This window comes from Aspergillus brunneoviolaceus, assembly GCF_003184695.1.
Source record: "Aspergillus brunneoviolaceus CBS 621.78 unplaced genomic scaffold BO95scaffold_51, whole genome shotgun sequence".
Lineage (NCBI taxonomy): Eukaryota > Fungi > Ascomycota > Eurotiomycetes > Eurotiales > Aspergillaceae > Aspergillus > Aspergillus brunneoviolaceus.
The window spans coordinates 74,877-89,655 of record NW_020290781.1 but is presented as its reverse complement, the minus strand read 5'-3'; the positions used below and the strand labels follow the sequence as shown (position 1 = coordinate 89,655).

Genomic DNA, 14,779 nt, shown 5'->3' with positions numbered 1-14,779 from the left:
GCAGCATTATGTCATCAAGCTAGTCCTGTTCTGGCTTCCCAACAAATACAGGAGATTCCTATGAAATCAACTCTCTAGAGATGTAAACTCATGACAGATTTGTCCTTCGGCACCTGTGCTCGAAGACAAATCTTGCTTTATTCTAAGATACACAAATCATTTCATTTATCATGGGGAATACCGTGTTCCACGGCGTAGTCAGCAGGTTCACCACCCGCGGCAACCTGTCCCGAAATCACATCGACGTCCATTCGCGGTCCGGAGAAGTTCTTACGACCGTCAACAATCCATTGGAAGACCGACAAGATCATGACTACTCCAACAACAACAATGCAGTAGTCTGCTCTAGTTAGCAACTCTGGATCGGTGGTAGTTGATAGCGAACTTACTCATATTGCTGCCTGTCACAATGCGATCGGGCGGGAAAACGAAGAGAACAGTGGTCATTGTGATGTAGCACAAAGAGATCTAGACATATCGTTAGTGCTGTGCATCTTCTTTATCCCGGGCCTCATTGGACGTACTATGTTGGCAATCCAGCCAAAGATACTGGGCAGAACGAAAGGTCTTTCAGGCAGCATCTTCCGACCCCGAGCGCAATTCACAGCAATGGGAATGGCATATGCAATGTCGAGCAGAATCACAGACGAAGAAAGAATGGCATTGAATGCACTAATCATCTATTAGCGGTGGGCTCCTTGGCTGGGTTTTGCTGTATAATCAAGATCCGCTGTTCACTTACCTGGAAGAACCGAGGAAGATGCATCCGAACACAACGCAGAAGAAGCTAGTCAGGTACAAAGCGTTCAGAGGCAGTTGTAGTCTCGGATGAACTTTGCTGAAGAAAGGCGAAGCTGGGAGACCGCCGTCTCTGCCGTGAACATTAGCTCATATTCAGAAGCTGGTACCAGGCCAAATGGTGGTCACCTTGCGAATGCATAGACCATGCGGCTGCTTGTCGTCGTGATGGTAACAGCGGCGAAGAGGACACAGACCAAAGGAAAACTAGAACTTCAGTCAGCATCAATCAGAAGTGACCAGGCGGGGCAGAACTCGCGTACATCAGAAGACAGATAGATCCAGCATTGCTCCTCGTCGCGTCATAGAAGATCTGAAGCAGGGGGGTAGCTGCCGAGCTGATGACGTTGTTGATGTCACCAGCAACGAAAAGCAGTACAATCAAGAAGATGGTACCGGTGAAAGTGCCAATGGCAACGCAGCCGATCATAATCTTAGGCCCTACTACAGAGGGGTTCGGGATCTCTGCTGATGTTTAGCGCCTGTGCCGTGTGAGGTGTTATGCTCGTGATAATACCTTCGATCATGTGCGCAACTCCATCCTGCTCGAAAGTTAGTAATGCTTATCGAGCAGCGTGTAAGGGGAACCATACAAATCCAGTAAGACCAAAGCCTCCTTGAAGTAGCTGTTACTCGGTTAATGACAAGATATGACCTTGTCTTGATTGCAACATACCCCAAGCAGCCAAGCAAGACCATCGGGCCCTGTGTTCCATTAGCACTTATAACAGATTGAAACAGGTTGAACCTCCACTTACAGCCTGTCTCGTTGATGAAGTCACCAAAGACGAATCTGAATCAGAGTAAGTGGTTGTACAACACGACGGTAATCAAATCCTTACTCTCCAGAGTTGTAGTTGGGCGATGAGCATGATAGCACAGTGATGCAAATAACAGCAAAGCCGGTTAGGGACCAGATAACTGCAACAGATTAGCCTTGCCAAGATTCCTTTCCATGATACTCATAGTCTGTGCACATACAGGCACCCTTGGTCAACCGTGGAAGGATAGAGTTCAAGAAGGCATTGATCAGGAATGCAACAAGGCAGAATGCGATGTAGATGAGGAACTGATGCCATCTTTTCGACTCATATGTCTTGAAGGAGTTAGTCGACTTTTGACATCTAAGCAGATGTAAGGGGAATCTTACCGGATGCATCAAGGAAATCACACCCAAGACCAGTTGACTGCCTAAGGATCCACCAGTGGCAGCCAGGGCCACCCAGCCAGATACGTTTGCCCATCCTGTAATCCACGAAAGTACAGGCATGTATTTTGCCGGAGCAACTTTGTTCACTTAGTGACGCTCATGAGATAAGGGGTATATTGTACTTACTGACTGCACAGAATGAATAGTCAGTATCATAAACAGAGGTCATAACTCATGGATACCCGAAGCAAACAGGTGAATTGAGCTTACCTGCTACCCAATGATATTGTCCACCCGCCCTGATACCTTAGTCAGTAGCCATCCAGGATATTGAGTCGACCAATACTCACGTAGGATACGCTGACAAGAACTCTGCCAGAGAGGATGCCATGCAGAGGTTACAGATACCCGCCGTGACCAATCCTGCAAGGAAGGGCAATCAATCAGTGAGTAACTCTGACCAGTAAGGGACCACCAAGCGAAAGCCACAACCTTATCCTGCCGTCGAGCGGCTTCATTCAAGGCGAGACTGGGGGACTGAAAACACAGTCGAGGTAGGAAGGATTGACTTACCCCATACAACGCTTACGCAGCCGCCCGACGGCAGACTGATCGATAAACTTGCAGACAGAGCGGTCCATGACTAGAGCGTCAATGGTTTCATCAGCATCCATGCAATCGTCACAAGGGATTTTCGTGCGGCGATCTGTGCCACGGGTGGACGTAGTGCCAACCACATGCAGGAATGATGATAGGTTCTGGCGAAACGTACATTCAGGATAGCAAAGGCTAAGCCTAACATTGATCTAGTCAAGTTGAACAGATAGGCATTAATTTAGTGGCCACGTGCAAGACGGTGATGAAAGGGCGATCGGGCCAACGTACAGCATCGAAAAGTTCCGATTTAATTCAGCCCTGTGGCCCAGGGCTGCGAGCTGCGCGTCATCATCTCCCGGGAGGTCTTTCATGGCTGTGGAATACTGATGGGCTCGACAAAGAACAAGATGATGGGAGAAGTTGAGGGGATGCGGTGTTTGACTAGAGGCAAAGTATAGTTGTAGAGGGAAGAGGGGGAGAGGGAAGAGGGGGAGAGAGAGAGGGAGAGGGAGATGGAGGGGGGAAAAGAAACTGCTATGGGAAGGAGGAATGGAAAAAGGACTGGAAATGAGCAGAGAAAGGAAGGGAGGGAGGGAAACACTTTCTACTACTACTGTTCTACGGAGGAGGGTACGGAAGGAATAAGACCAGGGAGGGGAGGGGAAAGGGTGTTGCCTCCACCGTAAGACACATTGATCACCCTCAGCCTCTTCCTCTCATGGTCTATCTGACTATCTGAGCTCTTGGGAGGGAAGGATTCCGATGGAAATTACATGATGGAACATCACCGAGTGGAGTAATTGGAGGGAGAGAAGGAGGAGAGAGTAGGAAGGGAGGAATTGCGGGGGGAGAGAGTGGCGGATCGCACCATTTACCTAATAAATATGGGGTAAGAGACGGTGCTAACCAAAACTTATATCAAGATTATCATTGATGATGATACTCTAATCGCCCGCTCGATAAGCAGCCCAACTGATAACCAGAGTCGGTCACTATCTGATTGGCGAAAAGCACCGAGCACAAGGCGCCGATACCCAATGAAAAAGAACCGAAGAGCGGAAGCTGCAGTGGGGAATTGGAAGCTTAACTTGAGGGCCGGTGAAAAACAGGGCCGATTCCGATTCAAGTTACCAGTAGGTACGGAGTAGGTACAGTTAAACCTTTGGGTTAGAAGCCGGTTTGACACACTACTTGCTGAATAGGACGGAGACCGCCCCCGATAAGCATAATCTCTGCCAAACTGCACTCCGTCCTCGGTAAAGTCCAGCGGACCTTCTCCGAGGTCCCGCTCATTTGAACATCTACATCCTCTATGCTCTCTTCCTTCCAGACTTAGAATGTTCTTTGGCTTCTCTGCATATCTATTTTCTGTCCCCTAAGAGCCTATCAAGACTACTCAGGTATGATAGATACGAAACGCGTCACACATCAGAATGGTAGTAGTCGTTGTCGTTGAGCTAAATTAGGTTGGGCAGGCTCATTGGACATCCATCCAGCTGCTGTGCAGTACCTCGATGACCTCATGTGGCCACCGCAGATTTCCCTCCGCTGTCTCTTATCAGACAACAACCGTTCGCTGACAAAAATATACATACAAACAATGCTCATATGCAGTCATGGCAAATCATATATATGTACAAACACACACACACACACGCACACTAATTTGGAAGTGCAACCGCCAAGCCTTGTCTCCTATTGACGCCGCGCTCCCCCGCCCCCTGGCACACGGTCAGTGGCCGAGTATTCTCAAAGCCCCGATCCACCAGTCGGAGCCAGATGGTCAGTCCGAATAATGTAGTCATCTTCGTCGCCACTGTGAGCGATCCCGTTCCCTACATTGTCCTCTTCATCCTCCCCAACATCATCGTATCCACGCGAGCCTCCTCGATCCGTTCGCAACCCAAAGGTGGGACCGTCAAGGGAAGAGTCAGAGTCACCATTCGGGATGTTGACAGTCTTGCCCTTCGCTTTCCCTCCAGCTCCCGCGGGACTCTTACCCTTGCCCTTGCTACTGGTCGACTGGCCACTCGCATTTCGCACCATAGATGGGACCTGTTTGCCCTTTCCTTTGTTGACTGCAGGGGACTGAGCGTCTCCATTAGCGACAGGCCCGCCCATGCTAAATTCCAATTGCCCGCCCGCATTCAGCGCATCCAGCGCATCCTGAATTGTTTGCGGTGGCCTTGAGGCACCATTTACCGACTCCTGCTTCTGCTTATCGACCGATTCGAAGGTCTGTCGGATCCGCTCGAAATGCTCAAGCTCCTTGGCACTGGATGCTGTTAGTAAGGAGAGAAATCCGCATCGGAGCGTCCGTCGTAGCTTACCTAACGCTGGGAACAAGCTCATCTTGGGCCGCCCGGAAGTCGTCTTCCGTGACCACCACCGCCACGTCATCCGGCGTGGCAAGATGGTCAAAGAAGTACGCTGTACTGACAGGCTCACCTGGAAGTTGCTTGATCTTCTCATCCACCGCCGTGGCCTTGCGTGTAATAGCTTTGAGCATCGAGTCCGAACACAAAGCGTACAAGTCGGCGCCCGTGTAAGTTAGTGGAAGCCGATCAGCTACCCGGGCAAGAGAAAGATCCGGGGAAAGGGCGAATTTCCGTGTAAGCGCCTCCAGAATGGTTCTCTGCTTCTCGTGTGTATCGGAGACACCAAGATAGAGCATCTTATCAAAGCGACCTGGGCGTAAAAGCGCCGTATCCAGTAGATCGGGCCGATTGGTCGCGCCGATGACAAAGACACCACCACTGTTTTCTTCTCCGCCGTTCATTCCATCCAACTCGGCGAGAAGTTGACTCACAATGCGATCCATCACACCACCACTGTCACCTTGATTACCTCTCTTGGGGGCCACCGAGTCCAGCTCGTCAAAGAAGACAACACAGGGGCGAGCATCCCGGGCACGCTGAAAGACGCGTCGTACATTGGCTTCGGATTCACCGATGTACATGTTCAGGAGCTCAGGTCCCTTGACGGAGAAGAAGTTCAGCGAGAATTCGGTTGCAATGGCTTTGGCCAGAAGCGTCTTTCCGGTACCAGGCGGCCCATAGAACAAAATACCGCTACGCTTCTTCATGCCCTTGGCGAACAATTCAGGCCGTTCGAGCGGCAGTTGGATGGTCTCAACGAGCGCCTCTTTGACATTGGACAGGCCACCCACGTCCTCCCAGCTAACATTTGGAATCTTGGGGGCGCCGATGGAATCGGCAAAGTTCTTCCTCGCAGCGTCAACGGCGGTATCGAAATCAAGCTTTGTGACGCCTCGTGCCGCGTCGCCGCCAGAAATTAGGATATCGCGAATCCCAATCTTCTGGTTCGATTGCTTGCTCGATGCCTCCGCCAGTCTTTCCAAGCGTGCAGTTCTTGCAGACGACGCACGTTCGACCACGTCAATCAAATCACCAGCGACCAGGGCAGCGGTCTTCAGAGCCACTGACCCCAAATCAACATCAGGTGAAAGTCGAATGCCACGTTCTGAAACAGCATTGCGAAGAATACCTTCACGTTCCTTCTCCTCTGGTGCAGACATCTCGAATTCATGGGTGAACATACTTCGAAGGCCCTCGGGCATCTGTTCGACGTCCGTCGTAGTAGCGATAATCACCCGCGCATCGGCCACAATTTCAGCCATGGCCGACACTATGCGATCTGCAGTCAAGACTTCAATGTGTTTGATCAGTAGCGCAGTACAGTCGGCCCCGCAAAGGAAAGCACGTTCCGCTCTGGCTTTCAAGTATGCTTCGGTCTTGACATCGCCACCATTGGCACCACCTTCCGTAAGGATATCATAGGCATCAATTGGGAAGGTGTGCAAGCCGATGTCAGCACATGCACGTGTTGCAACTGTGGCCTTGCCAATGTGTCGTTGTTGGGATCTCAGGAGGATGACGACTGGCTTCATACCGAGCTGGATCGCACGAGGACTGGTGGCGACAGAAATCAGTTCTCGGAGGCGCTGCTGCAAAGGTGAGATGAATGATTGTGGAACGTCGGTCACCAAACCATGGCTCGTTTGCGCTTCAGTGGCAGCCTTGGGTACAGCTTTGACCCTAAGCCAATACTCCCAGCCATTATCTGTCGAGCCCGGTACCCTGCTGACGTCGCTCCCAGCTTGTACCATTCGGGTAGTGGCGGAGTCAATAACGGCCACTCCTCCCCATCGGTTGCCGCCGGCTTCATCCTGATCGTCCGGAACACTGGGGATAACCTGGCCAACACGGAACCATGCGACTCCGACCTTCTTAGACACGGCATGATCAGAATAAGACATCTGTCCTAGTCTCGTGGTCAGATCGTCTTCTTGGGCGTTAGCATCGCCGGTAGCTGCGCCTTGAAAAACGGCTCTGCCGAGGCCTTCATCGATGCTAATACCCACAAGGTCCCCGCCCTTCAAAAGTCTTCGACGAGATTCAAAGTATTGTTTGAGGCCAGCGAACAGGGCAGGTTGAAGAACACGGTCCATCGACAGAGGAGTCGAGATCTTCAGCAGCGTGACCTCCTTGGCCAGAGGCGGATTCCGAGCAACGCTGGACTTGACCTGGTGGAGTAGGTTGGGCTTCGCGCCATTCGATGTAGCGAAAGTCATCGGGGAGATGCGTAGATATTTTGGGTTGTCAAGATTGTTCAGAAGCAGTGGTGAAACGAAGACGGAGGTCATGCGCACAGTGGGAAGTTGAGAGACACTTGAGCGCCTGTTTCCCGTTTGGTTGATCGAGTATCGAGGTTTCGTAGATTGTAGGCCCGGCAATCCATAGATCTTGACCGCCCGCCAGTCGCCAGTGTCCTCTTCGCGGTCATTAAAGCTACCAAGCTTGATTGAGGCGAAAGGGTTGTGCTGGGGCTCCTCAGATGCCTCGATCCTCACCCAGTCACCCGAGAAACAGCCTATCTTGGCGAGCGTTCCGATGTCTACGAATATGAAAGACTCCGGATCGTCGTCTTCCCGTGGTCGGGGATGCAAAAGGTCGCCAGGCACCTGACGCAGGAGACCTTCTGTCTTAAACACTTTGCCACCGCTAACTCGACCGGGTCGCATGGTCGCAGAAGTGAAGTTTGATGCGACCGACCCAGGAGTATGAGTGCCGTCCAACCGACGCCCTCCAGCACGGGGCGTAGCAGTAGTCATAGCAGACATCACACCCGACGCTGGCTGAGGAAGCTCCGGAGCGGTTAGCGAAATCATATCCTCCAGAGAATCGTCCGATGTGTCACTCATGTTACCGCCCGAGGCATCAGTTTCCGACTCGTCGGCAGTAATACTACCTTCTACCTCGGTACTGCTCTCGATAGGCTTATCCTCAGCCGCAGAATAGAACTGTTCGTTAGAAGTATCATCGGCTTCATCTTCCGCTACTTGTTTGAGAAGGCCAGTGCCTGTTCGTAGGCTTCTTTGCGCCCGGTGACCGTGAGGCCGCGCATGAACCAGGACCACTTTAGTCGCGGGCATTAGTAGGCCCTGGGAGACCGGTTCGCAAAGCGCAATACGAGCAGGGGGTGATGGAGCATATGTAATGGGGTGCGGTGGTAAGGGGAGCGGCAGGACGTCACCAGTGTGCAGAACCTTCACGACTCCCAGGGCCTCGCGCACAGCAGCTGTAAGCCTTTCTTCATCCTCTGCTGCTGCTGCCTTCTTCGTGTATTTCTTGACTTCAGCGGCTTTCCCGCCCTTGGCCCACCCACCATTGGATGAGGTATTGTTGGAACTGAAGCCTCCTCCAAACTTGGTTTGAACATCATCATGATTCCGGAGAAGGTTCCGCTCTACTGTCACATAGACTGTATCCAGAGGCAAGGGCACAGCATCCAAGACCCGTATCTCAATCGCACGCTGTGACTGAAGGGGATGGCGGGTGGGATCCAATTTGCCTAGTTTCTCCAAGAATGGTTGTAAGGACAGGGCGGAGTCGGGGAAAAGGACGGTGGAGTGCGGAATTGGCGATTGATAAGAGCGATCTTTAGACTGCGGTCGCACGGGAATGATGGTCCAAGAGAGATCCTCGACCGAGGTGCAACCTGGGAACTGCGGTGAGATCGCAAGATAATAGTTCCCCATGTCATCTTGATTGTCCTCTGGAATACGCGTTACCAGTCAAAACACTGCAGATTGCGAAAATAGATCCTATTGAGCGGGGGACGGCTCGGTTTGACTTACTGCTGAAAAGGTCGCCGACCAGGTCATCGGACACAACACCAATGTTCCCACGCAGCTGATGATCCAAAGAAAGACGAGCAGAGATAGGGACCCTATTGCGCATGTGTCGACGCATCACGTTTCGTCGTCGTCGTCGCCTGGGTTGCTCTGAGCTGGGGTCGTGGTGGTCGTAATCCATGATGATGGCGCAGGTGGGTTCAATTGGAGCGGGGGAGCGACCGGGAGAGGGGCGGGAGGGGAAAGAATCGAAGGTCGTGAATTGAAGGATGAGAAGAATCCAGTCACCTCAGCATACTTCAAAGGAGCCACAATTGAGACAAACAGTCCCCTGGTGAGACAGCCCCGAGCTTAGATAGTGGTGCAGCAAGATAATGGCTGGCGGGAAGCTGGAGAAAGTCCGGGGAGGAAGACAACGAGGCCGTCCGAAGCTCGGCACCGCCCGCTCGTTCTGCCCTTTCCCGATGCCGAGGTTCACTGCACGAGGAGGTTTCCTCACTTTCGGGGGATGAACCCTTGCCATATGCCTACGGTGTAGAGTCCTGCGTACAAAATGAGCTTCCGACTTAGCATATTTCATGAATGTGGACCAAATCCTAAGCAAGGGCTGAGATTCACTGTATGTAAGCCAAATTCGGGCATCTAAAATATAAATATATATATAATGCTCCCAGAACCGTCTGGTGAGCCGACCATAAATTGTTTGCAGTACTTGTAGGTCGATGCGACACGACATCGCAGGTCGTGTGGAGAATGGTGCCGCAAAGGATTTGCGAGGGTGCTCTGCTTTGCCATACTGACTGAACCCTATAGTTATAGACCAACGAGCTTGACGACTGATTCCTCTCTGACATGGTCACCTTATCTTCGAGCTATAGCCATCATACTAAGTACGGAGTAGGTACCTCTCCTCGAGCTCATTCGAACTAGCAACCTTCTAAGCATAGCACACCGCCATGATTTGCAGAGCTACAGACCAACCAAGCCAGGGCGGCACTCTGAATCAAATATTTCAAAGGCAACGACCTAAGTAGATATATAAGCGGATTACGGAGTTAAGAATAGTTCGTACACGCGAGACTGAAGGGCCTGATAAGATCTTTTGTTGGTTGCAAGACGAGCGCCAATTGAACCAATGCGTTCGCAGTGAAATGTTGTAGCCTTGACAGCTTGCGCGGCGGACTGATCTCATGCAGGCCGTCGTCACTACAATGAGGCTCATACACGAGAATGACTCCAGGGCTGCAGTCTTGTTTTGCGTAGGTGGCTTCCTGTCATTTGGGGCTCGAGGTACATCTGGTGAGGTGGCATTTGCGGGAATCGCGGTGCTCGAAGGACTTGATTGGTAGAATATTAAACAGTAGGTGAGTCGAATTGACTTCAGGTACGGAATATTCCGTAGTGAAACTATGAACAACGTCCAATTTGGTGGCCTGGATTGCAATAGAGTGCGCTCACTTCTTTCATTGAAACGATTCATTCAGTCCTCAAGTCAACGTGGCCGGGTTGACAGCCCTTAAAACTGCCGGACCTGCAATGATGACACCTCCGACCAGGTGATAAGGCTGACGTGGAGAAACTCGTTACTTGTTTGGTTCAATCGGCCTCAATAACTCAAAATGGGTTGGAAATTTTCTACTATGTAAGTTCCAAACTTTACCCATAACACTCACCTCTTTCATTTTTCACTGGTTGGATGGAAAAGGTCTCGTCCGTACCAGAAATAAAAGATCGAAAATGCAGATAATTTCCTCGCCCTAGGGCGCCGCGCAACGGTCGCTCTCGATGCGTCCCCAGCAGTCCCAGGGGTCTTTGTCTGACTGGGCCGCGCGCTATCAGAGAGCGCCCGAGGGCTAAATTTAATCGGGAAATTAGGAATAAGCAGGATGCCGCTGACAGTGGTTGAGCATAATTTATCATTCCGTCATATGATGAGCACCTGATTGTCTGAAGGAGTTTCGCTGGCAAATCTGTGTTGTTATTATGAGCTTTTTGAATACCCACTGCATTGGTTCCTTTTTCATGAGTACTTAGTAACTTACCGTAGTTATGCAACGGATGACAGGTAGTGGAAAAGAGCCCCCTTGGCAGAAAGAACTGCTGCCCCGTCCACCTCTTACGCTTGCACTAACGCTGCTTGGAGACTTGGCGAGAGAAGCAGAAACGGTAAGGAGAAGAGCCAAAGAGGAAAAAGCCAAAGACAAGATCGCTGGATGGGGTCACTCGAGGGTCCGCAGACTATTTTCGGAAAGGCCGGCTTCCGCGGGAACCCGCTCATGAGAGAACATGAGAGAATATTCTGGGCCCCCTGAATGGCCAACTGGGAAAAGTGCACCCCGGTGGAAATAAACCTAACGTGGACGGGACTAAACCGCCCCGAAACCCCGACCTCAACTGGAATACGTGAAATACAGGTATTGCATTGGTTATATTTCAGAGTCACATGTCATTGCACATAGAAAAAGAGGACGCCTAGACAGTATGAGCCATTACCGAGTATCTCCGGCCGAAACGAGTGCCGTGGCTGTGGAGGAGATCCAAGCCCCCGCTCACAGCCAATCACTTACTGTTAATGGGGAGACTCCAGGCACCTTTCCTCTTCGAGTATGGTCTGGCTCGTCTATCAGGCAGACATCCAAGAAGACGCGGACTGAGACTCAGCCCGGTGGAAACAGCCTCATTCTTACTCTCCGTCTACTCCTTGTACGTACCCCCGTTCCTCGACTTGAGTCGTCTCTCCGTACTTCGTTGACTCTTCCTTTCCACTTCATCTCCGCTATTATTCCTCCCTCGTCCCCCCTCCAACTGTCAGCCTATCTCTCTCCTAAACTAGACTCGTTACCTGAATATACACATTTACCTGTCACCAACCTCTCTTGTTGTTTTGCTTGTCTTGTTGGTCCCGTTTAGTGAAAGGGGTGGTGCTTGCTTGATCGCATTATCAGCCTGGGGCATTCCATCATCCACCGACCCCCCTCTCCCTCCCCTTTAGGAGACCTCCGTAAAGCTGACATTTCTCGACCACCGCCGGTGCGTGACGGTTTTATTTTTTTTCTTCTTTTATAACCTGGTGGAATGGCTTCAGCAACTAACATCTCTCCAGTAAATAACTTATTGATCTCCGCTTTGGCTCCATACGTCACTGCGGTCGCATCGCAGTTCCGACTCGCAATTCTATCCAGGCATAAACAGTGAGTCTGGATAGTGATGGGGCATGAATGACGTGGTTTAACTCCTAAGAAGTATTTATACCTCACAACAACCCTTATAATTTTCTTCGACCCTTCATTCGTCAACGATAATGTCGACCTCCGACACCATGACGTCCCGACATCCCCGTCGTGGGCGGGTTATCAATGCACTTCCACCGTCTTTACTCGCCTCTTCAGAGACGCCGTCAGCTCCTCGATCCCGTCTTCGTATGAAGAAGGGAGACACCTTCCACTACACTACCACTTCGCCCTCGGACGGCCTACTCCTCAATCTCCCACTTTTGCCTCGCTCTCCGACTTCTCCCGGAGCCCTCGAAGCTATCGCAGCCGGTCAGGAACGCATGTCTAAGATCTTAGGTCGTATCGAAAACGGTTCTTTCCGTACTCGTGGCCGGTTCGATGAGGATGATAAATCTTCTGATTCCGAGGATAGCCTGGAGGCCCATTTTCAGCGGTTGAAGTTGAGCAAGGAGGATCTGGACAAACGATTTGCGAAGAAGAACCGACGGACACATTGCCACGCTTCCGATAGTGGGCTCGGAACTTCGATCAGTAGCCGTCAGTCTACGTCTTCTAAACAAGGTTGGTTGCTATTGTCCATGGTATCTGGCGTTGGGACATATCTGACCAGTCATATAGAGAAAGCTGGCAAATCGGCCTCCAAATCCCAGGCTCTGTCTGCCGTCCTAAGCTCAATGCATCCTGCCGAAAATGAGGCTACACCCAAGCAGAAGCTTAGCCCCGCGTCATGCTTGGAAATTGAGAATCGCATCTTGACACCTCTTCTGGGAATGGAGCCATGCAAGCCCTTCCGTCACGTCGTGGAGGGTGCTCGTCAACAGATGGAAAGCGATAAGTTTAGGACTCTGCGTGATCTTGAGAAGGCGCTGCTCTACGTAGCTGCAGTAAGTCTCCTGTACCTTGGTCCCAGGATCGACGCTTATGCTTATGTCTCTGTACAGGATGTCGAGGCCGAACTCAGCTTCTACTATCAATTCTGCAACTCCACCATCTTGTGTCTGCACGAGACCTACACCACTGTCGACCCTCGTGACTTGTGCATGCCGACCGATCGCCCCTACAGCAACTCTTACTTCCTCGATCTGACCGCTCAAGTCCACCGTTTCAAGGCCATGAGGGATGAGGCTCGTAAGAATAAGAAGGAGATGTGAGTGTGCCTTCCAAATTGAACAAAGTAGCATTTGACTAACCCATTATAGGCCGAGGCTTGTTGTGGAGGGTGGTATGGCCGACACAGGGCGTCCACTTGAGCTTGTGGTCGAGAAGGATGGCGAGATGATATCACTGGAAAGTGGAAAACCCTTCGACGCGCATGCCGTTCCTGTGGTGAAGCGAGCCCTGAGTCTGGGAGCCACTGATGAGGGCGCCAGGCGGTCCATGGCCCGGCGCAAGAAGAACGCCCCTCCCATGAACATCAACACAAAATGCTCCCACTGCGATAAGATATTTCAAAGACCCTGTGATTTAACGTGAGTGTCGATATTATTTGCATGCAGATTGTGATTGCTGACTTCATATCTAGCAAACATGAGAAGACTCATTCACGACCGTTCAAATGCCCGTTCGAAGGATGCAAGTATTACGAGCTTGGCTGGCCCACCGAGAAGGAAAACGAGCGCCATATCAATGATCGCCACTCGGCCACTCCTCGCATGTATGCCTGCACTTTCAATGGTTGCTCGTACAAGTCCAAGCGCGAGAGTAACTGCAAGCAGCACATGGAGAAAGCCCATGGATGGAACTATGTGCGCGCGAAGAACAACGGACGCAACGCCAAGCGCCGTCCCTCACCTGTACAAGCCAGCCCTGGTCAGGAGAGTGTCGCCCAGCTGAGCCCGCAGCAACTGAGTCCCGGCCAAGCTAGCTCCGTTAATCTGGCACCGTCTCAGATGACCCCTCTGCAGATGAGCCCTGACCACATGAGCTCACTTCCAATGATCCCGGACCACCTGGATTCCCTGCAAATGACCCCGGAGCACTACAGCCCGGAGCACTACAGCCCGGAGAACTACAGCCCTGAGCACTACACTCCGGAGCAGTATAGCCCATCTAACCAGATGCACTCTGTGCAATTGAGCCCTGCTCCAATCAGCTCCGGGCAACTTAGTCCGGCGCAAGCGAGCCACACTCAAGCTAGCACTCCCGCATCTGGCCCAATCCAGTCGCCGACCGGGTTTTTGAACAATTATGCGCAAAGCCAGATGTTTCAGCTTCAAGACCCCTTCACTCAGTTGAAGAACGAGGACTGCCTCTTGTACATGGACAATGACTTTGCCAACGACTTTGCCACGTTCAACAACGGAACGTCTGGCTTCTTTGAAGATGCTTCCTTCGGCTACACAGACCCCATGTACCAGCCGGGACCAGTCGATATGAGTGCAATTGAAGCCTTGTGCGACGATCCTTACATGAACAATGTGTTCATGGACACTTTCGGCACTGGGACTGGCACCGATGAGAGCATGTTCCCGACCTTCAGTCAAGGCGGCATGCCTCAATTTTAGATCTCCGCCCTGGGGGTCCTGGTTTGACGTTTTAAAAAGAATGAGTATTTCTGTCTTCTCTCTTACCTATCCACCTCCTTGCCTACGCAAGTGCGGGACATTTCTATCTAGCCTTTCTAGCCTGTTATCTTCGTTCTTTTCTTTCCAGAGTGGTTGTATCATACATCCGAGATTTGTCACGTCTCCGTTTATTCCTTTCTCTCATACTAGTTACGGAAATAGTTGAGATTTGAAATTGCACACTTGGATCCATATCCGTTGATGACTTGGTATGAGCTATGGTGATACTCCGCATACGCAATATAAGTTAACCTCTAAAGACACTGTAGTATAAGCGCAA

General features: G+C 51.3%; 4 protein-coding genes across 4 annotated transcripts; 1 reads left to right on the top strand and 3 right to left on the bottom strand.

The window, feature by feature from the left end:
- Positions 1-12: 12 nt before the first annotated feature.
- On the bottom strand, positions 13-3,378 carry BO95DRAFT_444875 (GABA permease GabA). The gene is made up of 18 exons (XM_025586991.1): positions 2,834-3,378; positions 2,721-2,754; positions 2,522-2,591; positions 2,299-2,371; positions 2,210-2,247; positions 1,949-2,085; positions 1,780-1,894; positions 1,641-1,719; positions 1,557-1,591; positions 1,475-1,503; positions 1,392-1,424; positions 1,316-1,340; positions 1,062-1,263; positions 928-1,005; positions 743-871; positions 525-672; positions 390-468; positions 13-340 (listed from the first exon to the last, which is right to left on the bottom strand). Exons 1-18 carry the CDS (start codon positions 2,914-2,916, stop codon positions 162-164), a joined length of 1,566 nt encoding a protein of 521 aa, XP_025440232.1. The 5' UTR covers positions 2,917-3,378; the 3' UTR covers positions 13-161.
- A 670-nt stretch (positions 3,379-4,048) lies between these two features.
- pex6 (AAA family ATPase peroxin 6) lies at positions 4,049-9,063 on the bottom strand. Its single transcript, XM_025586990.1, has 3 exons — positions 8,706-9,063; positions 4,876-8,623; positions 4,049-4,820 (listed from the first exon to the last, which is right to left on the bottom strand). Exons 1-3 carry the CDS (start codon positions 8,881-8,883, stop codon positions 4,295-4,297), a joined length of 4,452 nt encoding a protein of 1,483 aa, XP_025440231.1. The 5' UTR covers positions 8,884-9,063; the 3' UTR covers positions 4,049-4,294.
- Positions 9,064-9,550: 487 nt separating this feature from the next.
- On the bottom strand, positions 9,551-10,270 carry BO95DRAFT_202166 (uncharacterized protein). Its single transcript, XM_025581041.1, has 2 exons — positions 9,680-10,270; positions 9,551-9,628 (listed from the first exon to the last, which is right to left on the bottom strand). Exon 1 carries the CDS (start codon positions 10,180-10,182, stop codon positions 9,715-9,717), a length of 468 nt encoding a protein of 155 aa, XP_025440230.1. The 5' UTR covers positions 10,183-10,270; the 3' UTR covers positions 9,551-9,628; positions 9,680-9,714.
- A 1,432-nt stretch (positions 10,271-11,702) lies between these two features.
- On the top strand, positions 11,703-14,768 carry ace1 (putative C2H2 transcription factor (Ace1)). Its single transcript, XM_025590310.1, has 5 exons — positions 11,703-11,732; positions 11,806-12,819; positions 12,877-13,082; positions 13,135-13,404; positions 13,458-14,768. Exons 2-5 carry the CDS (start codon positions 12,004-12,006, stop codon positions 14,437-14,439), a joined length of 2,274 nt encoding a protein of 757 aa, XP_025440229.1. The 5' UTR covers positions 11,703-11,732; positions 11,806-12,003; the 3' UTR covers positions 14,440-14,768.
- Positions 14,769-14,779: the final 11 nt, after the last annotated feature.

What these genes read in the sequence shown, in the direction of transcription:
- BO95DRAFT_444875 (XM_025586991.1), bottom strand. Translation starts at nt 2,916, where the DNA reads ATGAAAGACCTCCCGGGAGATGATGACGCGCAGCTCGCAGCCCTGGGC. An exon ending in CCCAACTACAACTCTGGAGA is followed by an intron (nt 1,592 to 1,640) that starts GTAAGGATTTGA and finishes ACTCTGATTCAG; the next exon opens with ATTCGTCTTTGGTGACTTCA. An exon ending in GCTTTGGTCTTACTGGATTT is followed by an intron (nt 1,341 to 1,391) that starts GTATGGTTCCCC and finishes ACTTTCGAGCAG; the next exon opens with GATGGAGTTGCGCACATGAT.
- pex6 (XM_025586990.1), bottom strand. Translation starts at nt 8,883, where the DNA reads ATGGATTACGACCACCACGACCCCAGCTCAGAGCAACCCAGGCGACGA. An exon ending in GGTCGGCGACCTTTTCAGCA is followed by an intron (nt 8,624 to 8,705) that starts GTAAGTCAAACC and finishes CGCGTATTCCAG; the next exon opens with AGGACAATCAAGATGACATG. An exon ending in GAGCTTGTTCCCAGCGTTAG is followed by an intron (nt 4,821 to 4,875) that starts GTAAGCTACGAC and finishes AACAGCATCCAG; the next exon opens with TGCCAAGGAGCTTGAGCATT.
- BO95DRAFT_202166 (XM_025581041.1), bottom strand. Translation starts at nt 10,182, where the DNA reads ATGAATCGTTTCAATGAAAGAAGTGAGCGCACTCTATTGCAATCCAGG.
- ace1 (XM_025590310.1), top strand. Translation starts at nt 12,004, where the DNA reads ATGTCGACCTCCGACACCATGACGTCCCGACATCCCCGTCGTGGGCGG. An exon ending in CGTAAGAATAAGAAGGAGAT is followed by an intron (nt 13,083 to 13,134) that starts GTGAGTGTGCCT and finishes AACCCATTATAG; the next exon opens with GCCGAGGCTTGTTGTGGAGG. An exon ending in CAAAGACCCTGTGATTTAAC is followed by an intron (nt 13,405 to 13,457) that starts GTGAGTGTCGAT and finishes CTTCATATCTAG; the next exon opens with CAAACATGAGAAGACTCATT.